Source organism: Patiria miniata, unplaced genomic scaffold (assembly GCF_015706575.1).
Source record: "Patiria miniata isolate m_02_andy unplaced genomic scaffold, ASM1570657v1 HiC_scaffold_7, whole genome shotgun sequence".
Lineage (NCBI taxonomy): Eukaryota > Metazoa > Echinodermata > Asteroidea > Valvatida > Asterinidae > Patiria > Patiria miniata.
The window spans coordinates 24,170,905-24,198,582 of NW_024037074.1; the positions used below are offsets into that span (position 1 = coordinate 24,170,905).

A 27,678-nucleotide genomic window follows, 5' to 3' on the forward strand; every position below is an offset into this window, starting at 1 on the left:
CTCAAAGATATTAGCTACAAACTAGAAAGATTGGAAGTGGAGGAAGTCATTGACAGTAGGTTTCTGTTCACATTTTAATTTGAATGTGGAAAATTGTAGGTAGAAGGGAAGCGAGATTCAGGTAAGGAGTTCTAAAGAGAAGGTAGTATTAAGGGGAAAAATATATCCCAAATTTGCTAGTTTTATGAATAGTGAATGGACGTGATGATGCAGGAAAGCCAGTAGATTACTTGAAAGAGCAATCGGGGGAATTGATGAAGAAACTTATGGAAGCCACAGATTGTCGGACATGGATAGTTTCCAGGGAAGATGCCAGGTTATGCATGACTACAAGATTGGAGATCATCTCTAAATTTTGTAAAGTGATGTTTACAAATGTATGTGATATTTGTGATTATTTTGTAGTGTGCTTCACATTTTGTACTATGTAGACCTGTACCCACTGTTCATGTATCTTTTTACTTATTATTCCTTTTACATGAATAGCAAAACAAAATTCATTTTTAATTAAAGGGCCACTGGTTAAAATCATTATAAACAAAACAATGGTGATATAAATGAATGTTCCAAGGAAACCTGATGTTATAAGGGTGGTGTTATGTCATGGGAACAGACATGGTTGCAGGGAATTTGTGTAACTTGCATAACTCATTTTGGGTCCCCCTCCTCTTTTAAAAATTTTAATGGGAATTAACATGACGTTTGGGACTTTTTGTGATGAACCCAAACAGGAATTCTCGGTCTTCATGGTATGCTGAATCAAGAACAGTTTGAAGCCTCACAAAGAAATGAGAGACTTGTGGATAACCAGGGCAGATTTCAAGGTAATTCAGTCAACTTTTTTACAGTGTTCAGCTGGTGTCACAACGTTTCCAAAGTTTCCTCTAACGTTTCAGATTGTTTTTCAATTCTATTAGTGAAAATACCTTACGTTCGATACCTACAAAAGAATTTCCAATGGACATGCAGAAACACTTCCACTGACAATAATGGAAGAACATTCCGTCACCACGCATGCACACAGTGTATGCCCAAGAACTACTTGGTAACTCGCACCTTTTTCCCAGCGTGCGCGCTGCTGAGTGTACACGATGCAAATTAGTTGGCTGTCAAGCATTACACAATACAGGCCTATTAGACCTTATTTCTGACAGTTCCGTGTTACTAAAACAAAGAAATGGACATTTAGGGAGACCACAAAAAGGTCTTGTGAAATGTGCAGGATCTCCATCCCCTGTGGAGTTTGACATTCACACAACATACTTCAGATGCCATCTGTGCTCACAGGAAAACTCTTGTGGAATTTGTTTCAACTGGACTTCTGAAGAATTGAAATCATTCACATCAGTGCAGGCCAGTACTATGTCATGCGTATGCTGAACTTTTTCTTACTTCACATGTCAGGCTTGAGTAGACTCGGCCATACATCTACTTGAACTGTCCACTTTACAACAGGGACTCACCACTTTACAACAGGGACTCACCACTTTACAACAGGGACAGTGTGGACCACACTTCAGCTGGGATTTACCACTAGTGCTGCAGCTGTACCGCCGAACCGAAATAAAAATAGCCGAACTTGGCCTTCCGAACCGAGCCCGGACCAAACCGAAACCAAATGTCGGTTTGGAAGAGTTCGGCAAGCATTTGTTTATTGCCCTAGGCATGCTAAAGCTTGCAATGAAAGGGCAAACCTAAAGCGCACGGATGATTGAATTTACCGTGTTGACAAGTCACCGCATTCATCTTCATTGTATACGATGTTCTAGCCAGGCATACAATAGGATATATCGGGCCGATATGCTTTGAAAAAATCGTACGCACCTGCAATTCTCTCCATGAAAAGCGTGCTCTTTGACAGCGCAGCCAATATAATTCCAGTGTGACGTATTCGTTTGGACCAAACCATTTGCAGTGAAGGGTGTGCTTTCCTCGGCACAATTTACCAGCATTTTCAGTTTTGTTCACCGTGTCCAAATAACAAATAATACGTTTTATGGAGTCAGAAGCCTTTCCCTTGTTCAGAATCGTCACAGTATATTTTTTTTGAAAAACGATGTAATCTTCCAAAAGAGGGTGGAGCACCCTTTTACAAAATTAATGGATCTGTCCACAGAAAGAGAATTTGATGAAAGCTGCGAATCAAAATGTTGATTGTTTTTTAGGGTATAGCTACCGGTATTTTTCAACTTGTTGCAAAAATAATAATGATTTCTTAGGTTTAGTACAGTAAAAGGACCCGTTTGTTGTTAGAACAAAACTAATCATCAATAATTGCCATGAAGCAAGTTTTTAGTGCTCAGGGCATGCTCAGACCATGCTCGGATCAAGTCATTACGTGTGGGAAAATTTTGGGCATTGATAAGGTAACATGTAGCAATTTACGATGTTCATTTCTCAACATCATAAACTCAAATTATTACAGTATTTTTGTTACACAACAAAAACGAGATTCCTCCTTCAACTTGTGTTGTATAGCATGTTGAAATTGCGGTGCCTATTTCTGTCAGACGTGCGCGGCACACACGTGTTTGTTCGAACAGGGAAACAGCCTATAACTGAAAGTGTCTCATTATTTGAAATTTGAAGAAGATGCAAACTTGCTTTCAAGGATGTAAGTGTCTGCCTAGGCAGTACTGTACAAAAACATTACAGGTGACGTCATCAAATGTTAAAGTGCCCTCTGGCGGCATTTAAAAAAGTCAAACATGGATTTAAACATGCATTTTGAGTTGATGTGTGTGGCAAAGTTTGCGGTTGTTCCAACAACCTCTAGATTGATTGATTGATTGATTGATTGATTGATTGATTGATTGATTGATTGATTGATTGATTGATTGATTGATTGATTGATTGATTGATTGGATCGATTCGGATCGATTCGGATCGATTCGGATCGATTCGGATCGATTCGGATCGATTCGGATCGATTCGGATCGATTCGGATCGATTCGGATCGATTCGGATCGATTCGGATCGATTCGGATCGATTCGGATCGATTCGGATCGATTCGGATCGATTCGGATCGATTCGGATCGATTCGGATCGATTCGGATCGATTCGGATCGATTCGGATCGGATTGGATCGGATTGGATCGGATTGGATCGGATTGGATCGGATTGGATTGGATTGGATTGGATTGGATTTTTTTATTGATTTTTTTATTGATTTTTTTATTGATTTTTTTATTGATTTTTTTATTGATTTTTTTATTGATTTTATTATTGATTTTATTATTTTTTTTTTTTATTTTTTTTTAAATTTTTTTATTTTTATTTTTTTACCAAACCAGTATACATGTGCAAATTTAATCACTCACTAGAGTATTAGGGGGCCTATACACTGTTTATACATGCTTTTTTTTAATAAAAAATGTGGCTTCTCCACCCTTATTTTTAATTGAAATGTTGTAATACCACATCCAATTTGGCCTTTGGGCCACGATTTGTGGCTTAATAAACAAAACATTCATTCCTAGTTTTCCCACCATAACACAAACAAAACTTTTCATACATGTATCAACATAAAACTTGGTGTTTCGGTTAGTCTGGGGATCTTCCAGAAACCTGTCATATTTTTTTTAACCCTTAGGCCAAAGGTCAAGTTTATTATGATTAAAACAACAGAAAAAGTTTTCTCAACATACGTACACATGTACATGTATTACTAAATCAATTTGAGACTTACACCGTGGTACCGGTACATGTATGTGCAGCTCCGTGGGTTGTTCTTAGGATTTCGAGTTACTTTCGGACCCCATAGGCCAACTGTTCTCATTATTAAAAACAAAAGAAATGATGTCATGATGATAACTTAAGCTTATTCAAATAACCATATTTTCTTTTGAATATGTAAACATTCTGATTTCCTTGTCATATAGGCCTTATGCTCAAATCATTATGCTCAAAGGATTCGCCTTTGAGAAATGTCTTGCTTTATAAGACTGAAAATATCCAGTCAGTTTGCTTAAATCACTTACGATGACTTCCCAACAGAAAAGTAAAAAAAAAAATATTCTGGGATCATAGGCATCAATACATTACATATAAACCGGTAACCTATAGAGAACAAAAACCATGCCAATGAACGTTCCATGTGACCCAGGTAAGTTGATGTTAATAGAGTGGTGTTATGTCATGGGAACAGTCATGGTTGCGAGGCATTTCTGTGTTTTTTAACACTACTTTGGTATTTTGATGTGGAGTCCTGATGTCTTTTTTACCACATTTGTGTTGTTCTTTTCAGGTATCGCCAAGTTTAGTATTCCTAAACCAGTACATGGAAATGAGAAAAATAACACAGATGTTGAAGAATCCCTTAAACTTCTGAAGAGTAATGACGCCTCTCTGAAGACGCTCAATCTCAACAACATCATTGTAAGTGTTTTATTTTGACGCACATTTTGTTCAACAATGACACAGGCACATTATTTATTAGTATACATAAATTTACATGTGCATTTGTGGGTGAAAGTCTGATTGTTGGATCTCAACCCAGTATCTTGTGAAATAAGTTGTGGTTGCTCCCTTGGAATGAAACCTGATAAGGGCCAAATGAAGCCAAATACTGACCGTGTCCCTACCCGGTTTTAAACCAGATGTACCATTTTTGTAAAAGTTCCAAAAATTAGAAAAAAAACCCCAAAATTCCATCAGTGTTCTGTTGAAAAATTTTACATGAAATGCTCTTCATGTTCAGAAGCTATTTCTGTGAACGGAGCATGTAAATAGGAGCATTACTGTTTACACCTCCTCCCCAATCCCAAAATAACATCCTCAAAGACCAATTTTGAGGATGTTTTAAACATTGAAGTCCTTTTTTTTCCTCTTACATTTATTTTTATTTTAAGGTTGAACAAAGAAAGTGACTGGAGCAGGGTTTGAACCTACAACCTGATTACCATTTCGGTGTTCAACCTTAAAATAATTATAATGCACCTGGTTAGTTTCCCTGTATGGTTTCTTTGTAATAAAAAAGTGTATCCTCTCTGAGTGATCCCCGGTTTATGGCTTCTGATTAGCGTCTCTTGAACAAAGACATTGACTAAATGGGGAGCCAATGGTAGGCTGGATAGCTCAGTTGATAGAGCACCAGAACGGTAATCCGGAGCTTGCAGGTTCAAACCTCGCTCCAGTCAATTTCTTTGTTCGACCTTAAAATGATCATAACCTAGTCAGTTTCCCTGTGTGGTTTCTTTGAAAACATTTATTTTTAGGCATGCTTAGGTGGGCGGGTGGCAATTTTCTGTTCAGTAGCAGACATTGTCAATCCTGGCAAATTTATAATCAATCACATCACGCTCTCTCCTTGACATGAGAAGTTATCACACTGTGTGGAAAACACATAGTTACTCGAGGTCTTGTTTTCCATTAAAATTATCCCAAAGATGAACTTGGAGAACAAATATAATTGATAAACTAGATTTATGTTTGTGGACAAACACAGGGCTGTTTCAGTAACTTTTTGTGACATATATATGTTTCAAGTATAAGTCCCATCCAGGAAGGATGTGTGGTTATGTATATGGGCAATTCCACGGTAACGGAAGGACGTTTTCACTCATTAAACAAAATTTCAAATGTGTGTATCACAGACACTGTTCATAGTTACAGCAAACAAATGTCACAATTGTATTGCTATAATGCTACTTTCATTTTCCACACTTTTGGGGGGCATGAATGCCTCCCGTTTATGAATTATGAATATTAATGAGGTCGGTAACGGAAGGACGGTAAAACGGACAAGGGTTTTCCAACTTACTCGCGTTTTGCGTAAACTCTGTGAATTTTATGGGGCAATTTTATTTTAAAGGTAGGAAATGGAATCCCTGAAGCTTTATCTATACTATACCGCCTTTCATTTGACTTTAAGTGTTTCGGTAATATAATTACAACGTTTTAAGCAGATTATAATTTGGTAACGGAAGGACGGTAACGGAAGGACAAAAGGTTTACTCAATTATAGCATGAACAAAATGTGAATTTACACTAATTATACAAGTTAAACAAATTGCTGAAATGTGTAACTGAATGTGAAATCAACAATATGCAGACCTGGCATAAATAATTATACCCAAGAAACTATTGAGATAAAGATAGAAGCCTGCTAATTAATGATAACAAAAGAAAAACAAAAACAACCCAAAACACATAATTCACGAACACAGGACTACTACAGAAATAGACTTGAAACCCATCACCTCAATCCTTAAAAGTTTAAATACACAGTATTTGAACTCTTGAGTATATTGGTTACATGTTCACCAACAACTTTTAATAATAATACCGGTAGGTTCAAAGGTTTACCTAAAGGGTGGGGGGGGGGGGGGACCAGCTTACATGTACATTTAAGGTAAAAACATCTACCGGTAGAACTGATGGCTTCAGTGAGGTTTTCCTTTTATTGAACTCTAAAATCAATGTTTGAAATCAAATTACAATGATTTAGAGTAGTAACAATTAATTTATAAACATCCAAACTGAAATTGTTAACTTGGGCATAATTTGTCAAAGATTGCACCTCACATGTCTTACACATGTAAATTGAATGAAAGTGCCCCAAAGTACCGGTACTTTCTGCCATCTCATTTTTGACTTAATTTGCTTCTGGAATGGCTTCATAGAATTCGTATCTTTCTCTATTGTCCATGAATGCTGATGGCAGCAACTTTTTGATTTGAATTTCTGCAACAACTCCATACATGTACAAGTACTGGTACATCGGCATATATGTACATGTACATTGTACATGTTGTACATGCCTGTGCCTTCCTTTGTAATAAACACCTTGCCCTGCTTATCCCGCTTTTGTGAAGGTGGGTCACATGAATGTCCTTTCAATGCTCATTATACATGCATGTATTTGCAGTGATTTTCATTTTTCAAACATGAGCGCAAATGTAGTAACATTTGATAAAAATACGATTTGTCCTTCCGTTACCGTCCTTCCGTTACCAATTTGGTAACGGAAGGACGTGATTTAATTAATTGTAATTAAAAAACGAGAAGTACAGCAGTGTCAGTTGTAATGTCATATTGAAGGCCTACCTAAACTTGCTTTGCACAATAACTTTCAATGCATTCATACTGCAAGTTTAAAAAATAAATTAAAAATATGTATTTTTTCGGTAACGGAAGGACATTTTCGAAGGCTGAAATATTAGAAGTCACTGAAGCGAAACAAATTACGTAAAATGTTAAAAACAAGTTTTAGTCAATTTTTCAAGACCAATACTTTCTCATGACAGAAACTGATGGCATTAGTACATATTTTTGTGTGTCTATTGGTAGAATACTTTCATATCACTATTAATCACATTTTTAGGATTAAAACAGGATTATTACATAATCCTATTTTTTGGTACCGAAATGTATAAAAAATAAAATTCTGACTTCAAATCTTGAAAATATAGACTTTTAGCTTTCATTTGATGCCAAATTTGTTTAAGTCGCATGTATTTAAATTTTTTGGTGTCATGTCCACTTTGGTGTGGAATTGCCCATATATTAAATGGTGGCATAAAAATATGCGATTTCATTCTCATAGGGCTTTGAATTATGACGTCCCATGTCACGTGATGACGTCATGATGACGTCACATCAAAAAAGAAAATAATTTGTTATTGTATTTTTATGTCATGTAAGGTTGATAGGACAACATGTGCGGTAGAGTGATCAGGACCAATACAGTTCTGAAAATATTGGCCTTCAAAATATGCATGTCACGTGTCGTCTTTAAAATGACATCACATGTCACGTCATCGTGTCTTCACTTCAATTTTCATCTATAACAGATCCCAGTCTAGGTACGTACCAAGTTTCAACCCAATCGGACTAGCAGTTCTGGAGATATAGGCCTTCAAAATATGTTAGACGTCATATGTCACGTGATGACGTCATCATGACGTCAAGTAAATTTCTGGTCTAGGTACATACCAACTTTCAACCCAATCGGACAGGTAGTTCTGGAGATAACGCCCAATCTGTCAGATCTAGCCGAATTCTGCTAGAAAATGGTCACAATAGAAAAATCGCATATAATGTGACGCCATTTGACTCGTGATGACGTCATGATGACGTCAATGTTCGGCGCACATCTTCAGATGCTGGTCTAAGTGTGTGCCGAGTATAAAGTCAATCCGAGTGATTTTAATGCCCTAAGTGCCTTCCACTGTAAAAACGTGTACAAATGCTATGGGGAATGGCTGAAAAGGAGGGAGAAAAACAAACAAAAAACCAAAAACGGGCACATAGTTCAGCTCACTATACACTAGGCTATTGTGGCACCTCACAAGAGCTGTTCTTTAAATACTTTAATGCACATGTAACTACTCTGCTCCTCGAAACGGAAAACGGAATTTGAATCTGAAGAAAATAACTTCTGCAATTTTGTTGATAAAAAAACATAATTTCGTTAAATTTATTGAGTGCAAAACGAATTGTTGATGATTTATTGAACAGACGAGCCATATAACAAATGAGCGGTGTATATATCACGATTTTGGCAGGACAAAAATGTTCCAGATCAGAGCAATAAATGTTATGAGATTTTTACGCGTAGTCATGGGAGTGACAGTCCCGATGCATGCCGTAGCTGTCGGTCAGCGCACGGGTGAAAATCATCACACTCACGGCACGCTCTTGCGGGTCTCTTTTGCTCCATCGGCAGGTTTATTTTTCTCCGTTCAATCAATCATCTATTTGTATAACATCTAACTTTGGCTCTTTTGAAATGCATGTTGTGCTTAGGTCCAAAAATCTACCGTAAACTATCCTATTTTGTCGTTAACGTTAGTGCGAAAACAAAATGGCGGACATGAATTTCGCTTCGGCCAGCTGATGTGAAGTGTGACGTCATGGGATTGGCCTGTACGGCTATTGCATGTTTCTTCCAAGTGTGGCAGTGGCGGTGCATTATACGACTTGACTGTGAGGAAGTTAAATACTACGTCTGTACATTGATCGGCCGTTGATAAAAAAAGCAATCTTTTGGGGGCAATTTTCCCGCGTTTCAACCAAACGACTATTTTATTATCGTCTTGGAATTATTTTCTGTGTACATGGTATCTGTTTTAATGCCTTTTAATATTGAATAAATGTGAAACAGAATTTTTCAGCCTGAAATGGAATTTAGGATTTTTGAAAACGGAATTTCCACTTTTCTGAAACAGAAAAACATTGGCCCTAAACTAGTTGACGGTGTGACGTTATTGTTCTTTTCTCATGGATAAACATAACTTTCCCATCAAAACTACTGAATTCCATTACAGAAAACACCTCACCTCTGTTTACCTTCATTTGCATATCAGCGCAAGCGCACAAACCTCGATGAATAAAAAGGCGCCCAAGCCACACCTTCCGCGCCCACTGCATGTGCCTCATAAGGCCCTGTGACACAAAGGCTCAATGTAGCGTCCACATAGTGTGAACTTAACTAAAAAAAAGCCATATCCCGTTGTGCTTACAAGAATGGCGAACGTCGCCAAAATGAAAAAGAAAAGCTCAAGCTCAAGCCGTACGATTCATCGAGTAAATCTTCTTCCAGTACTTCAAGCGTTATATTTCCACCACAGCAAACCGGGTCTATTCCCTCGGGTTTGATGGTTGGAAATGCCTTGGGGAAGAGCCTTAGAGTCAGTGCTACTCCCTAGGAAATCCTGCACATCTTTGATAGTCTATGAGAGCACATACAGGCAGCTGAGTCGGAGGTTGCTTCACTGTCAAATGTGTTTGCTGGCGGCGGGGGCTGGGGGTTCGACACCATGGGTCACTCGGTTATTCGACCAGCCCCGCCTGGTCACAGAGAGGGCTGGGGCACCACACCACCACCACCAAGCTCACCACAGTCATCACGTTTAATCGAGTTTCCTAGGTGAGACACAGAGTTTTCTTCACATATTTTCCGAAACACCCACTTGTTGGGATTTGTTGCTTCCTGCTATGACGTTCACTTTGTAAGTGACGGGCCCGGACGCATACACAAGTGTTTGTTGACTGGAAGTCAAGTCTATGCTTATCGCCCGACCGTCAGTTGTTGTTGTACTCGAGCGGTTGTTAGGCACGTAGAACGTGCGCGTATATTCCAGCCAATTTTGTTACATTGCACGCTACCGCCATGTGTAGGCGACACTTTGTAAAGATTTAGGTGAAATATTGGCTTGTTATTGTCCCTTGAAGTATTAATGGGTAAAAAAAATGTTCCTTTATTTGTTGTACTATGTAACAGAGATATTGCTTGTTTAATCACCTGCATAATCTGGTAAAATGTGTGCTCAATTAACGGTATATTGTGTAACTTTCCGAGACCACATTTGGTATCTTTCAGTCAGCATGGTCAGTGCACATAACATGTGTTTTGCGTTATGTTTAACATGTTTTATGTAAGGTAACTCTAGGTTTGTTCTATTATATGTTTAACTTTAGGCTAGAAGTAGATAGAGTTGCAGTAGCCATGCATGTCAGTGACCAGAGTTGAGTGTAGGACGTTATAAGCTGGGCTAAGGCGTGAACGGTAGGATTTGCATCTGCAGTAATAATTACAAATGTATTCTGTAAAGCCTAATGTCATTTATTTTAGAAATGTACCTGCTTTGTTTTGGATGCTGTACAATACTTTTAGGATTCCAGGAGAATTGTGATAGATTCTGATGATATTTGGAAATGTCTGCCTTAATGTTCATGATTATTGCAGACCCTTATTTTCTGATCGAAGTGACAAGTTTTAGGGATTTTGTGCTCACATTACAGCCAGTTGTACTGAATGATTTTGCATTCATGGCATTTGGTTTCATTGATTCTCTAGGGGATTTCGGCTCTAAAATTGCTCTATGTAATTCCATCTCATTTTGAGGACAGAAACATACATGGCTGTCATTTAAATTGGATTGTAAGTAAGATTTGAGGCTTTGCATGGTGGAGATACTAAATAATGAAAGGTTTGCGGAAACACCATGTGCGAATAATTTCTCAACCAAGAGAATGGTTCTGAAAAGAACCAGAGGTATAAACTTGACGTTCCGGTCAGTATGCTCTGACCGTCTTCAGGAGAGTGTTTTGGATTGTAATTTGTTTTCTGAAAATTTATGTCTCCAGTTTTCACGGTGATTTTGGGTGATTTGGATCAACAATAAACAGCTCAAAACATCAGTCAGAAATCGTCTTGTCATCCATTTAATCAAGTTCTACATAAACCAGCCCCCTCGAGCGCTTAAGTGCGCTATACACTTGTCCTGGACAATTTGTTCCTCCTATCAGTCGACTCCAAGGACCGCCTGCTAGATTTTCCCCTGAGAGGGGGCGATTGGTTTAATGACAGGTTCGGCAAGAGTATGAAGCAGGAAGCCACAATGCCTCGAGACAAGTTGGATCTTCATCAGTGCTCAGCCAAATGCCTTTCTACCTCTGTTCCCAGCCAGGCCATTAAGAAGAAGCAAGGCATGTTTCAACTGACCAGGGCTCTTCTTTTCAGCCCAGGAGTGACGTAGATCGGTCTTCCACAGCCTACCTTTGAAGACGCCCCCCCCCCCCAGATCTGCATGGCCCTTCCAGTCTTGAAGGTCACAAACTAACAAGGGCTTCTGACTGCAGCAGAGTTTAAATCCCTCTGCCTCATGTCCAGTAGGTGGTCGTCCTGCAGGGTCCAGTCAGGGGTGGTTTCATGTATAAACCTCAGACATCTAGATTTTTTAGACAGTTTCTTTGGAATTCACCAGCAACACCCTGCTATGTTTCTTTCTGACCACAAACTCCTGTTCCAACAGAATTTACAGGCCGGGCTGCTTTAGAGAAGGAAATCTTTTCCCTGGGGGAAGAACTACGTCAATCTACTTCCAACTGGAACTGGCCTCGGCTTTACTTCAGCATTTTTCGTCACTCTGTAAACGTCCGACAAATGGCGGCCCATTATAAAACAACCTGCAACTGCTCAACTATTATAAAAACTGCCTTCAGTTGATTTACCAGGGAATCTTGCACCTGAGTTTCGTTGCCTACCCATTGGGCTTTCCACAGTTCCTCTGGTCTTTTACAAGAATCGCCACTGTTGTGGTAACATTCTCTCATCAAAGACAGATTCATTTGTTCTTGTAACTAGATGATTGACTTTATATAATGGGCCCTACTTTCCAGATTATGTAAATAGCCTTCTTTAAGACCGCCCAACTGACCTTCGATCTTGTTTTCATCTTCAACATTGAAAAATCTTCTGTGATTCCTTCACAAAAATCAACCTACCTTGCAGTAGTTCTCAACTTGGCTACAGGTGGGGCTACTCTGACTGGGGAACAACGTCAGACACTACGTGATTGGGTCAGAGTTTTCAGGTCTTCTTTAATCCTCCCAGCCTAGGCATGGCTTTGGCTTTTGGGCCTCGTGGTGAGTCTGATAGATCTAGTCCCCTGGTGCAGGATGCACACGCACTCCATGCAGCATCTCCTGTGTCATTTCCATCTACACAAAGATCCATCTTCAAATGGATTCTAGTAACCCAGCTTATCCATGATCAGCTGCACTGGTGGCTATTTCAGGACAGCCTACTAAGGGGGTGGTCTTTTCTCAACCTCCTGCATCATCTACCCTCACAATGGATGCCTCGGGCAGGGTTGGAGAGTCCATCTGTATGGCCTATCAGTGCCTGGCACTTGGTCACCTAAGAGAGTCAATTACATATCTGTCACCTGGAGCTTGTGGTAGTGCTCAAAGCCCTGCAGTTACTTGAATCCAGAGTCCTAATTAAGATAGACGGACAACTCCACAGTACAAAATGTAGTGTTGTACATCAACCATCAAGGGAGAACTCACTCTCTGTTTCACTGCCTTGCCACTTGGGAGCTACTCAGTTGGTGCAATCCACAACAAATCTCCCTTTCAGTGGCCCATCTGTCGGAAAGAATGTCCGTGCCGGCGCTCTTTCCAGGGGTCGAATCACTGCAGCAGAATGGTGTCTTCACCCATCAGTTCTCAAATATGTCCTCAACATTCTCAGAATGCTTCTGGACCTGTTTGCATCCCATTTGAACAACCAGCTTTCAGCTCTTTGCTCACGTCATACTCCATATCCTATGGTCCTATGGTCTGAAAAGCTTTGCCTGGACGGGAATTCATGAACATACATTGCTAACGATATACTCTCATACAAGTATGTATACGTTGATGATATCGATATCGTTGAACACCAGCGCATCACTACGATCTATAGAAAGGAAGCTATCAACAGACCTCACATCACTTAGCACCTACTTCCATAATTGGAGATTTAAACTCAACACCACCAAAACAGTCTGTAGCCTGTTCCACCTGGCCAATCGTCATGCCAACGCCTAACTTTCGAGGTGCCGAAATGAAAGATTCCCTTTGAGAAGTCTCTAAAGTACCTGGGAGTCATTTTAGACAGAACGCTCTCATGCAAGGAACACCTGAAGCAAGTCTCTGCCAAGGTGCAAGCAAGGAACAACCTGGTCCGTCGCCTTGCTGGAACAAACTGGGGCGCGAGTTTCTCCGTTCTCCGCACCTCATCCCTCGCATTTGCCTACTCTACTGCTGAATGTTGCGCGCCAGTATGGTGCAGGAATAGCCATTGCCAACTATTGGACAAGGCCCTGAACAACACAATGCGCCTTGTATCTGGGTGCATTCGATGTTCACCTGTTGACCATCTGCCTATCACTAGTGGCATAAGCCCACCAGCCATCAGATGAGAACAACGACACCATCAACTTGTGCTAAGAACACTTTCAAATGGGAACCACTTACTCCACGATCTACCCACTGACCAAATCCAGAATCCAAGACTGAAGTCTAGAAAACCACTTGGGAATCACCTGCAAAACCTCCTAATAGCCGCTGACGGTCACACCCCGGAAACCTGGGCGATTTGCAATGGGAGGAACAATGGTCCATGTCCACATCAAGGCTTCATGGCTACATCGACAAACCCAACAACAAGCCGCTTGGATGCCACCTACGCAGAGTAGCTTGGTGCAGATTGAACAGTTGCCGTACTGTTTATGGTCGATTCCGGGCAAACATGTGCCGGATGGGCCTGATTGCTAGTCCAGCTTGTGAGTGCGGAGCTGCCTTCCAAACGGCTGCTCACATCACCAGCAACTGCCTGCTCCACAACTGCTCGGGCGAGGAGACCTTAAAGGAACTAGACAATCTAGCCATACAATGGCTTACTAACACCAATTGTATTATTTAATTGTAGATTTATTTGAGACATACGCATATATATAACGGGTTCTGGCAAAGATTAAGGCAGTCATATCCAAGATAATCTTCATAGCTCCATTTTGGCCACGACAGCCATGGTTCCTTCACTTCTGGGCCTCCTTGTTCGCAATCAATCATGCTTCCCAACCACCCAGACCACATTCTCACATCCTACACCCAGACCCAGCCACTCTTCATCTTTGTGCCTGGATGCCGAGCTGAAACTACAGCCTTGACAGCCAGGAGCATATAGGATTCCACCAGGAGAACGTATGATAGTAGGCTTCTCCACTTCACCAAATGGTGCAAGAAAAGAGCTGTCAGTCTCCATTCTGCATCTGTAGCTTCAATTGGGGATTTTCTTCTGCAATCTTTCAGCACCGGTCTTCAGATCTCCACCATCATGGGTTACAGATCAGCCATTGTAGTTCCCAATCAGGGTTCCCATGGTGAACAATCTCCTCAAAAACATCCCAATCACACCTTCTACTTGGATTTTGATACCATATATCTTGGGATCTGGGTACCATCCTTTTTTTCAGCCAGTAGGTAGCTCTCCTCTCTATCAGCTTACAGGAAAAACCATATTTTTACTGGCCGCTGCAACAGCTCACCGTATGAAGCGAACGTCACGCTCTGTCAATAGAACCAGGTCATATCCATTGGGAACCTGGTCCTGGCGGCATTTATTTTAATTCCGCAGGTATAAGTTTGACATCCTCTTCATCAGTGTCAGAGGATATATGGTGGTGCCCTGTGCGAGCCTCTGTGACCATGATCGCTCAATGAATATCGGAATCCAATAAGTCCTTCCGATAATCGATGATCGAAATCTCAAGCCCAGGAAACACTCATCGTGTCAACGTATTGGGCCCAGCTGCTTGGAGTTTCTCTTTCAGATATCAGGAAATTAAAGTTTCTTTTTCAGAAATCAGGAAAGCGGCCTGCTGGAAGAACCCTTGCACCATCACATCTTGTTACAATATTTGGAAGATGTTGTGCAAACAGGGGGTCACATGGGCCAAAATTCCTCCAGGAAACTGCACGATCAGCAGCCTGCAAAGCTCGCAAAGCTCCTTTGGAATAGATAGGCAGCTCCTGGGTATGTCTAAACAACCCCTCCATGCTATTTAGAGTTGCATGTGGGTGTGTAGTTGCATGTAGTGCCTTGGAGCATGATTTTCTTCATGGACGGGCGCTATATAAATGTTAACTTATTATTATTATTATTATGTAGTTAAGACTTTTCCATTGCCGCTGCATGTCCCGCCCCTCCCTAGAACTTTTTGGTGCTACTCTGCAAATGTAGGTAAACAGAGGCGAGGTGTTTTCTGTAATGGAATTCCTTAAGTCCAAAGGGATTTCCCATTCTAGTAAGAAAACACTCATCACTGTTTACCATCCCTCCCATTTTTTAAGATTATTTATAAAAAAAATTAAACAAATTTAAAAATACTACTTGTAGTACGAGCCTTTGTGTTATAGGGCCTTATGAGGGACATGCAGTGGTCGAGGGTGTGGCTGGGGCGCCTTTTTATTCAGTGAGGTTTGTGTGCTTGCGCGTGCTTATATGCAAATGTAGGTAAACAGAGGTGAGTGTTTTCTTACAAGCATGGAAAATCCGTTTGGATTTGAGGAATACTAAATCACGATTCCATTGACAATGTGCGCTGCAGAAAAAGGAAAACAAATGCAAGCGAGCATGAGCTGACAAAAATTTACAGCAACTTTACTCTTTTTTAATGCAGCCATGTATTCTCCACTAAGACAAATTTAAGTAAAACACGATGTAAAATTATTTGCTTTATGAAGTTAAAAAAAAATTGCGCTTCAAAACTACAAACTTGTGAAGAATATATTTTCGAATGTAACAATTTTGTTTGTACTGGTTAAGGGGCCACGTTTGTTGCAGGAATTCATTAGTTAAAATCAGCCGTAATTTTATTTTCAATGCATGTACAGTGCACTGCACATGTACATTAACAGAACGTACATGTAGGTGTTTGTCTGATTTGTCTCTTTGAAGAAAATCCTACTGTAGTTCTGAGACTTTTCTTGTTTTGGTGTAGTCTGAGAATCACCCGTTGTCCGACGGAGCCCTTCTCCGGACCAACGTCTGATATATCTAACCATGCAAATTTATACGACCCAGTATAAATTTTTGTTATACGACCCAATATAAATTTCGGTACTAAGCAGAGCTTTCTCCGTGGTTTGCCATACCCACCCATCAATCAGCTACCGTAACACTGATTCAACAGTCTACAGCTAAAGACTTAATATATTTTCACAGTGTTGCAGTAGCTTTCAAACGAAATATCGATCAAACGATTCCAACAAAACGAGTGTTGTCATCACGTACGTATGTATTATTATCACATACATTGTACGTACGTATGATTGTCATGGACGTAATAACAAAAGCTAGTCTTGTTCCCTGACCTGACAATTCCCTGACGCCCTGACGTCTATATTGTAGGTCAGGTAGTAGTAAGCCCTCCGTAAACACAAGCCAGCAAAGCCTAACATCTCCAGTCAAGACTGGTCAGCCATCGCATCACTTTGCCAAGACAAGTCCGTCCACATCCTTTGAGCGGACAAGGGGAACGCCACTGTCCTCATGGACAAGGCTGAGTATGACCGCAAGGTTGAGGCCATACTCTACTCACCTTGCTACCGTGAACTGCAGAAGTACCCCACGCCATCCATCGAGAGGAGACTGCCTCTGTACAGACAGCTACGACCATCTAGTTCCAAGTGCCCCAGGTTCTTCGGACAGCCCAAGATCCACAAGAAGGATATTCCCCTGCGTCCCATTGTAGCTTACAGAAGGGGGACCTACATACAACACAGCCAGGCATCTTGCAAAGATCCTCCACCCCGTGGTAGGAAACACCGAACACCACATCAAGAACTCCGACTAGTTTGCAGCATTCATCCAAGACCTCACCCTCCAGCCGGACGACAACATGGTCAGCTTTGATGTCGTCTCCCTCTTCACCAGCATTCCCACCTCAGACGCCTGCACCATCGCCAAGGACAGACTTCAAGCAGACACCACTCTCCAAGACCGCACCGACCTCACCCCTGACCAGCTTCAAGATCTGCTCCTCACATGTGTCAACTCATCTAGCTTCAGATGGCAGGACAAATTCGTACAAGAGCGTACAACGTCTGCGAACGATGAACACCTACCTGAAGAACTCCATCACATCACCACAGCACTGCAACGCAACGGATACCAGCCCAGCCAAGTCAAGACACAAGACCCAAGAACCATTCCCGGCCGTAGGGTCTCCTATACCCAAAGCCAACTAGTTAGGGCCCCTAGTTCCATCACCCTCCCCTACTTAGCCACCACTTCTCATCTCATTCATTGCATCCTCCAAAAGCATGGAATTCGAGTCTTCCACACAGCCTCTCTGAAGATGCAGAACCTGCTGACTTTACGCAAGGATTGGTGTGACCCAGAATGCAGACCAGAGGTGACAAGATTCCATGTCAATGTGGGAAAATGTATATCGGCGAGACTGGCAGGGACCTCCCCACCAGACTCAATGAGCACAAAGCCCGTGGCAGGAAGGGAGACTTTTGAGAAATCTTCCATCGTCAAACACTCCCACACCGAGGACCACCAGATCAAATGGAGCCAAGCAGAACTACTCACTAGCATCGACCGCTGGTACCCACGACGCATCAGAGAAGCCATCGAGATCATCTAGCACAACACTGTTCCCCAAGACATCGGTTTCTACATCAGCAACATCTGGCGCCCCATCCTCAAGTCCAAGTCGGATGGGTCTCCTACACCCTAGGACAACTTAGCTTCAGTTCTCGCCTATAGGTCACCTATACCCTGAGCTCCTTCCCCTTTGCCCCCTCACTGTGTACTGACACGCTCCAGTGATCATCCAGCATCCCTCAGTCAACTTGCATCCTTCTCTGCTTCACCGGTTTCGAGCTTCAACAGTTTGCATCCTTCTCACGCCTCACCGCACCATCCTTATAACATCGCATCATCGTTTGAATCCCTCATTCTCCTGACGACGGGCAGAGCATACTGTTTGAAACTTTGAGTCCCTCCGGTTCTTTTCAGAACCACACATACTCCCAAAAGAGATTTATTCACATGGTGCTACCGCAAACTTATCTCGTCTTAAAAACTATTTTATACCCAGAAGTACTTGGGCGCTATCCGAGATAGTCGACGAAATGCATTAGGCAAAGTTTGGACATTTTCAAAAACCACCTGACCTAAGATTAGAGAAATAGTCTGAATCTTTTGGTCTGGGAACCAGACTAACAAAACAAAATTCTTCAATGTTCCCGATACTATGTCCTCTGGGTTTTCGTACAGTGGGATACTAATTCCACGTGGTGAGATACCAGTTCAAAAATTTAAGGTTGTTCTACACTTCCGCATTGTCCCAATCCGCCAAGGAAAACAACAAACATATAATCTTGTTTGGGATATATCGGTGTAAATATAAACAAAATTGTCATGAACGTTACATCAACCCCTAAAATCATTCATTAATTGCCGAAACAGCCTTTGTTTTCGTAAAGATTTTTTTGCTTTTTGTTCTGATTTTATTTCGTTTTTCTTTTTTTCTCTTTTTATTCCACCCTCAAATCCCATAGACTTTTTACACGTTATCTTAAATGTGCAAACTTAAACACCCTATATCTAAAAAACTGTAAGTCCGATTGGGTTGAAACTTGGTATGTAGGTAGACTGGGATGTGTTATAGGTAAAAATTGAGGTGACATCATCATGACCTAATCGTGTGTTTTATATCGATTTTTGAAGTTTTGAAGATTATCACCATATCTCTCGAACCCAACATGCTAAATGCAAAATTCTTTTTGTATTTGGTTTGTTAGGTAACAGGTAAATTGACAACCTCAAGCCCCCCCCCCCCCCCCCCCCCCCGGGTGTGCCACTGACGACGCTTGAGGCTCATGGGAAGACGCTGTGGCTAATATCTTTGGCACATTCAGAAAGTCATGCGTACTTCGAGTGCGAACACACACACACTGGAATTTGAATCCTTGTGGAGTCTTTTCTTTGTCATCGTGTACTAAAACTGTAGAGTTTGAAAGAGTAGTTTCAAAATGCTCCTATTTTATCCAGAATTAATTTCCTGGCAGAAATTCAGACTTAAAGGGAAAATACAGCATTTGCAAACATCACAAAATAAAACTACCAAATTATTTTGAAATACCTTGCTAAACTGTTAGTGAATGACAGTCTTAAGCATCCTGTAAAATCATGGCACCTGATATACTGTCATTTTCAAGAAAAGTTGTATTTTTGTATCAATTTCCAACGCTGGTTGGCCGACCAGCGTTGGAAAAATCTGGCTTTTTTTCAAATACTGGCCCCAGTTGACCATATTTAGTTAGTTCGCATTTGTTTGCAATCGCATTTGTTTGCAATCGATTACACACCTATGAATGGGTACAAGCCAGCTAGACTGGTTCCCTGACCTTACAATTCCCAATGTCTACAAATTACTCCGTTTCATCTTAAATGGAGTCGGGGAACCAGACTACAGGAAATGATTTGTTTTTGGATGATTACGGTTGTTTGGGATTGTAACTTCAGTAGGGGGTTGCTCTTAGGAGTAGGCAAGTTGGGATTGGTTTTGAGGTCAAAAGGTCAAAAGGTCAAGGTCACCGTGGTGAGTTAAAGTTATATGGTTTCCGGATGATAACTTGAGTTGGAAGTGAGATTTTGGTGTGTAACTTCGGTAGGGGGTTGCCCTTGGGTACAGGCAAGTTGGGATTGGTTTTGGAGTCAAACGGTCAAAGCTCAAGGTCACTGTGGTGAGTTAAAGGTACATGGTTTCCCGATGATAACTTGAGGTACAAATGAAATTTTGGTGTCTAAATTCGGTAGGGGGTTGCCCATTGGTACAGACATGTTGGGATTGGTTCTGTGGTCAAAGGTCAAGGTCCCCATGTTGCAGGGTTGGCGATTTTTTTTAATTTAAAAAAAACAAAAAAAATGGATTTATTTGATTTAAATCAGATTTTTAAAATTTAAATCAAATTTTTTTGATTTTTTTTACTTTCAAAATATTGATATGTCTAAACATGTGTCTAAATCTCCCCATGCACCCTCACACCTATCACAAAGGAGTTTACATGTTCCTATAATACTCATCATCCACAAAAGTCAATAAATTGATAAATGCTTTTGAAAAAAATTGTATTGAATCAGTGATTTAAAAAATCACTTGATTTCTTCTACATGTAGTCTACATCATTGGTTCAATGGTACATGTACATTATTACTGAAGACACTTTTTCATTGCTTGATTGATACAGCTGAGATACGTTGTGTGTGGATATGAATGAAAACTTGATTTATGGTACCTGTATACATGGTATACAAACAAAAATACGACAGTTCTCCATGGGCATGTTGATTTCATAAAAATGCTTCTAATTTCAAAACTGGCAGCACTGATCCTTGTGAAACTTATAGTGTTTGATTAATGGCCCAAGGAGGAGAACAGAAATCAGACCTCGCACCTTTAAAAGGTTTTATATAAATCTCAATCTAAATCTGTAGGGAGAAACGTTAGGACTAAGACTATCAATTGGGACTTTCGATATACTTTTTGATGGTTCATGTAAGCCTACACCAGTGCAGTTGATTCACAATATTACTGAAAATAGATCAAGGAATGATTAAAGCAAATGTGAGTGTGCTCTCTTTAAAATTAACAACTTTGAAGAAAAACTTTTAAACTCAGATCTTGACTTAATCAAAACAATGATTTTGTGTAATTATGCAAAACCTAAATTGAGTCGAATGGTGATGAAGTAGGGGTGTTTGAATGTGTTAACATCATCTTACACTTTGTAATTAAGTGGAATCAGTTGATTTAAATGATTAAAGAGACCTCAATCAATTGATTTTGCCAAAAATATGATTTTTACAAAAAAGTGATTTAAATCAGTGATTTTTATTAAAAATATCATTTGATTTAAATCGCAATTTAAATCAGTGATTTAAATCAACGTGATTTAAATCAACCAACCCTGCCATGTTGAGTTAAAGGTTAATGGTTTCCAGATGATACCGGTAACTTGACTCTAGCTGAGGGGTTTCAACAGCAATGCTGTTATTTTTCCTCTGTGTTCTTTCATCACAGCTGCTGGTCACCCAGAAACATGTTTTGTTGCAGTTTTCCAATGGTGTCCTTTGGGACCAATACTTGTCTTAAAGTTGTAAGTGACCAAAATGGGCTGGCTATATCACCTGTCGTCAGATGAGGTCACACATGTTCTGGGTGCACACATGTTCTGGGTGTATTTTTACGGTCGGATACTTAGCGCAGGGAGAATTCACTCCATTCATTTCACACTATATCTTTCACCCCAAGATGAGTATTGGCTTAGTATTGAGAATTTCAACCCTGGTCCCCAGCAGGGTTGAGAATGTTAAGTATGAAATGTCCCCTGGCTCACCCTGGGCCCCTTTCAAGGTTTTGTTAAGTGTGAAAAGTCCTCAAGTGTACCCAGTAATTTGTTTGAAGGCAAAACAAAAACCATTGCATCACTTAGCTTGTTTAAGTTTATTGCTAAAAGGTTTAAACTGACTCGACCTGCTGCAGCTTACTGTAAACAAGTGGAATGGACTGGCTAACGGGTATTTGAAATTAATAACATTTATATATTTTATTTTATTTTTATGATTTCAATAGAACATGTCTATTGAACAAATGAAGAACATCTGTTCAGCTCTTGGATCCAACACACAGCTTAAGGAGTTATTCATGGCAAACACACGTCTTACTGACCCAGTTGCAAAGGTAAGTATGTGTATTAGGATCACTTATGATATTCATGTTAATATTGGCTTTTACCCTCCAGCACTGTAATTTTATAAGTGCAGCACTGTCTTCTGTAATTGTTTTCTGAGATTTTGTAAAAAAGAAGATGTTGTAAGCTTTCAAGGTAGTCGAAATGATAACATAGTAGGTTTACATACCACCTAAATAAGCTGAGGAATTTTTGTCTCCGTTGCTGTCAGAAAGCATTGTACTGTACATACAGGGCTTGAAAACATGTCAGTAAATGGCGAAATATTATTGCACATGTATTTGTACAGCTTGTACAACATGTACATTATTAGTTATCCCACAAGTGCAAGCAAACACGGAATAATGTGTCTGTGTCCCACATGCCACAAGGCCAAAGGCCGAAGGCTGAGTGATATGTGGGATGCAGATCCATCACATTTTCCGTGCTCCATTAGTGCGAGTGGGATAATGAATTTATCTTCAAGCAAACTTGATGTACAGTAAAGATGAAACACACATGCTGTACATGTTCAGCGGTTATCCTATTACACGTCTATGCAGCAGGAATGACGCGTGTATCTTGGAATAGCCTGTATGCAGAGTGCGATATGGGACTATGGTATTAGGGTATAATACCAAACTATTGTTGCCATTGATCGACCAATCAGGATCAATAATTCCAGGTTGCTTGAAGACAAGTACATGTACAGTGAGATTGTATATTCTAAACCTGCCTTGCATGCATGAAATGGAGAAAAGTCATTCAACAATAATAAGCGAAAGACCTGTAAGCTGAGCCTATAAAACTACTTGTACCTCTTGGGTTAATAAAATCTGCAGAGATTAGACGTTCTTAACGTTAAGGCCAACTGTCGAGCATTTCTATAAAAATGCACAAAACAATTAGATCATAAATTTACATTAAAATGGATATTAGAACCCACCATAACCTTGTGGTCCAAAATCACGCCCTTATCCAACCCGGCTATCGTACTGCTTGACCAATCATGGAAATTCATGGCATTAAACAAGTACGTGCGTAGGTATCATAAAAGTATTGTCTACAGATGGCGCTCATGTTTAATAGATGTACATGTAGTTTGGGAAAACAACATTCGCTACCCCACTGACAGAGGGGTTGGGAATCAGTGGGTTAGGAAACAAACACAATACTGTATTTAGTTCAAAACATATAACGCAAACTATTTTGTCTAAATTTGCCCTTAAATCACTTGTCATTTGATACCTGATGATGTCATGATGACGTAACAAAATGTATAACATCTTCGTAACATGGTACAAGTTCACACAAGGTTTTGTGACCATACCGTAAACCGTTTGGAAGAAAATGTGCTTTGTTTTGATTTCAGGCTAATGTCTTCATTTTGAATTCACCTAACTTTGACCTTCCAGTAGAACCGGAAGTAAAGGTCAAGTGAGCATTATTTGTAATGAAGTTCTATGGAAAAAAAAATTTGACAGCTGGGGGTTTTGACCCCCCCCCCCCATCCATGCCTGGACATGAAAATCCCAGCTGCTGAAAGATCTGGCTTGTTTGAAAGGCACTTAACCACCTTTGCACCAGAGTTGTCCGATACGTGGGGATACGCTACAGGTCCAACGACAGTGACTGTGGAACAGAATCTCAGACAATTACGGAACGCCAAAGAGGCATTTAATGTGATCATCGAATCGATGATGCACTTTTGCAATCGGTGATGCATATTCACGATCGGTGAAGGACTTTTGCGACCGGTTATCAACTTTAACTGGTGATGCATATTCACGAGCGGAGATGGACTTTCGCGATCGGTGATGGACTTTTGCAATCGGTGATGGACTTGCACGACCGGTGATCAACTTTGCAATCGGTGATGGACTTTCTTGATTGGTGATCAACTTTGCAATTGGTGATGGACTTTCGCGATCGGTGATGGACTTTCTTGATTGGTGATCAACTTTGCGATCGGTGATGGACATTTGCGATCGGTCATGTCGGTCATGATGGACTTTCGCGACCGTGTGATCAGGTTTGCAAATGCAATCAGTTGTGTGTTGCGTTATAATCATTTGCATTTATCACACTGATTTTTCAGTTCCTAGCTCCATGATATCACCATGGCTTTATGATATTACCAACTTTAGAACTGGAGTAATTTTTACAAATTTACATCATTTGTAGATTTTATTAAACTAGTTAATGCATTAATGTGGCCATTGCGAATGTGCAGAGACTTTTTTTGTCGGGTTGACTACATAGGTTACTGTTGTGGTTGTAGTCCTATTCAGAAATTTTATTTTGCTTTTTTTTAAAAACATTATTCAATGTTTTTCTTTGAAAACTCCGATGTGTAAGTACCCCCCCCCCCAAAAAAAAGACTATGCACACCGGTGAATCATTATTTATTAGTGAAAGAATATGTAACCATTTGGGTTGAATAGCGAATGTTTTTTCTGTTTGTTTGCACTCCACAATTAAACAAGCTCGTCCAAAATACTGATGACTCTGGGTACATGTTTAATATTTCTGGGCTACTGAAAAAAAATCCAACAACAGCTGTCATACAAGCAAGGGAATACATTACTTTACCATAAGATCTTGGAATTGTTTTGTTTACAAGGAAATAATGATAAGCCAATAACACAAAGCAACAGGTGATTTATCCGCATATTAGGAGGCCAAGCCCAAGTAAAAAAAACAACGTCATGTGACAAAAATGTGTGGGGGGGGGGGGGTGTTTTAAACTTAACAACTTCCAGTCAACTTTATCGTGGAATATGAGTGAAAAACGATTTTGATCCACGACAACAGAGCGCAGCCAGTGCTGTAAAAACCCTTCCCTTTTAAGAAACTTTACACAGTGTGTTCTGTTGTTGGTGGCTAGAAAACCCAAACGGATATTACTCGAGCTTGACCCGTCCATAGATCCACTTGATGTTTGCTTGGCCTCGCATTCCTGGGCAAACCACAAAAGGATAATGCAGAGGCCGGGGTGATAAAACAAAGTCAGTCAGCTGGAAGAAAACCTTATATGAATAATAATGAAGTAGTGAAAGTTGATATGGAAGTATTCTGCAGAGAATTGCAATGTTGGTAGTCTCGTCAGAGGGGCAAAATAACAGATTTTCCCACTGTGGTCTTAGACATACAATGAATACTCATAATAGTTCGATAAACCAAGTGGTTTATCGAACTATTATGAGTATTCATTGTATGTCTAAGACCACAGTGGGAAAATCTGTTATTTTGCCCCTCTGACGAGACTACCAACATTGCAATTGTTGGGCAACGGTAATTTACACAGCATGAAATTACCTTATATTGGGTTGAATTAGGTAAAAACTGTCAAACTATTGGCGAGGAACAATTTGAGCAAGACTAGAGTGTATATTGTAGGCAGTTGATAAATCGACCATCATTGGTCGAATTATCAACCCATTTGCCCAACTTTTTTTTACAGTGTACACAACCGGAAAAAATGAATAATAATTTCAAATTTTAAAAATGAAAATAATCTAAACTCTTGTAGAAAAACATACCATTGACTATTGATTCATTAAACATATAAGCAATTAAAAACTCTGCATCCAGGTAATTATATAAATTAACGATAATAGCTAGTAGCGGACGTTGTGAATTATTTTCCTTTTCTTATGTTTTGTCTTTAATTTGTACCATAATCATCTCTAGGTTTAGAAAATATGTTTTCCCTTATTATTTAGCTTAGACCATGTCTGTACAATCATAGAGCTAGGACCCAAGGAGTTCGAACTCCAAGACATCAAAAGTACAAGGATGATCGCCGACACTGCCCTGCGGCACAATCGCTCGGTTTTACGACCCTTATCTAAACACCAATTAGCGCGCTTGGCCGGGCGCTGCTGCGCCTCGGGCGCGACGTCCTCGGTACTACGCATGCGCGTTCATGACCGGCAGTGCTTATCCAACATGGCGGCGATAACTCCTGAAACTTACGCTGAAATTTGCGAAGACAATTTCGACGTTCCGGACGATTTTTCGGACTGGTCTGATGAGGATTTTGATCCAACGGTCGGCGAAGATGTTTCGTCAGTATTTGTGAATGACCAAAACGAAGACAAATACTGTATTTGTGATCAAAAGCCGACAGTATCGATGGCGATGGTAGCATGTGCAGATGCCGAATGTGCAGTGAAATGGTACCATCCCGAGTGTGCAGGCCTACCGATGGACGCGGACGGCAGATGCGTTGTCCCGGAGGGTTGGATCTGTGAAAATTGTAGGCCTTCAGCATCAGGTGAAAAAGTGTGATTTTTTGCAATAAAGAGCATCTGTTTTGGACTACTTATACTTTTCGAAAGATTCCCATATCTGGCCAGCACTTTTCACCCTGTGCATGCTGTGCACAAACCGTATGAAAATGAGCGATGAGACTGGTCTGAAAATTTCTAATTTTTCTCAGTAGGAAATACTTCGAAGGGAAAAAATGTCTACTTTTTTTCTTCATATATATCATCTCAATAAAGGTCAGTCATTGCAAAAATGATAATAAGACATAAATCTGGGACTGAGTTTTATTTCCAAATTTTCTTGACTCTTCTTAGACTTTGTACACAACTGCCGAAGTGGCCTCAAGTTGCAACATTTCTCCACTTCAATATTTTCCCTGCTAACTTTGACTTTTAAACTTGAGACATTTTATCACTTTTTGATGGCTGATACGTCACTGAAAGGAAAAATTAATGATGGCCAGATATGGGAATCTTTCCCTACATTTACGCCTGTATTACGATAGCATATGTGGGAAAATTTCAGATTGTTTCGGCCTACTAATTTTATTTTAAACTTTTACAGGCATGGCAGCCAGGTCATCTTGTCAGCAAGGAGTTGTGGAGGATACGTGTACGTCCGTGGATATGCCGTCAAAGAAAGCAGAAGGGGAAAAGAGCAAAAATAAAAGAGGTAAGTTGCTTCCCATGTTTATTGTAGATTTGTATTGAAAAATCACTAAAGGTGTATGGGTTCATGATGAACAAAAATCTCCAAGTCCTTGCTGAAAAGCAAATTTTCTCGTGTCGGCATAAAACCCTGAAACTGTTTGCAGGTTTTTTAAATGAAACTTCCTTTATCCCCAACAGTGGCAATTCCAAGAAGATTCTTTGTGATTTAATCTAAGCCTCGAGGGTTAGGGCTGGCCATAAATACAAAATTGTGTTTTTTTTTTAATTTAATCTGTATTTTTCTCTTTTTTGCAGCTAAAGTGTTGTCAAGACCAGAGGCGAAGTACACACAAGAAGATGCTGTGAGAAATGCCCCATCTTTCTTCCAAGACTCTCTTCTTGCAATGAAAGAGCACCTGATTTTCAATGTCGACAGCCTAGCAGCATTGCAATCATTGGCCATTGTGACCCACCTCCTGACATCATGCCTTGACAACACTGCGTTCGCGGAGTTCTGCTGTGCCTGTATGGTTTTAATATGGGACTCAGCGATAACTCCTGAAACTTACGCTGAAATTTGCGAAGACAATTTCGACGTTCCGGACGATTTTTCGGACTGGTCTGATGAGGATTTTGATCCAACGGTCGGCGAAGATGTTTCGTCAGTATTTGTGAATGACCAAAACGAAGACAAATACTGTATTTGTGATCAAAAGCCGACAGTATCGATGG

At 40.3% G+C, this 27,678-nt stretch overlaps 1 protein-coding gene across 1 annotated transcript in view; it reads left to right on the forward strand.

Annotated features, from left to right (window-relative positions):
* Positions 1-27,353, forward strand: part of LOC119744613 (tropomodulin-3-like) — a 75,509-nt gene extending 48,156 nt beyond the window's left edge. Inside the window, exons 5-9 of the mRNA XM_038220647.1 lie at positions 732-824; positions 4,248-4,378; positions 21,928-22,035; positions 26,861-26,968; positions 27,262-27,353. Of these exons, the coding sequence (XP_038076575.1) occupies positions 732-824; positions 4,248-4,378; positions 21,928-22,035; positions 26,861-26,968; positions 27,262-27,312 (491 nt within the window). The 3' untranslated portion in view covers positions 27,313-27,353. The remainder of the gene's footprint in view (positions 1-731; positions 825-4,247; positions 4,379-21,927; positions 22,036-26,860; positions 26,969-27,261) is intronic.
* The last annotated feature ends 325 nt before the right edge of the window (positions 27,354-27,678 follow it).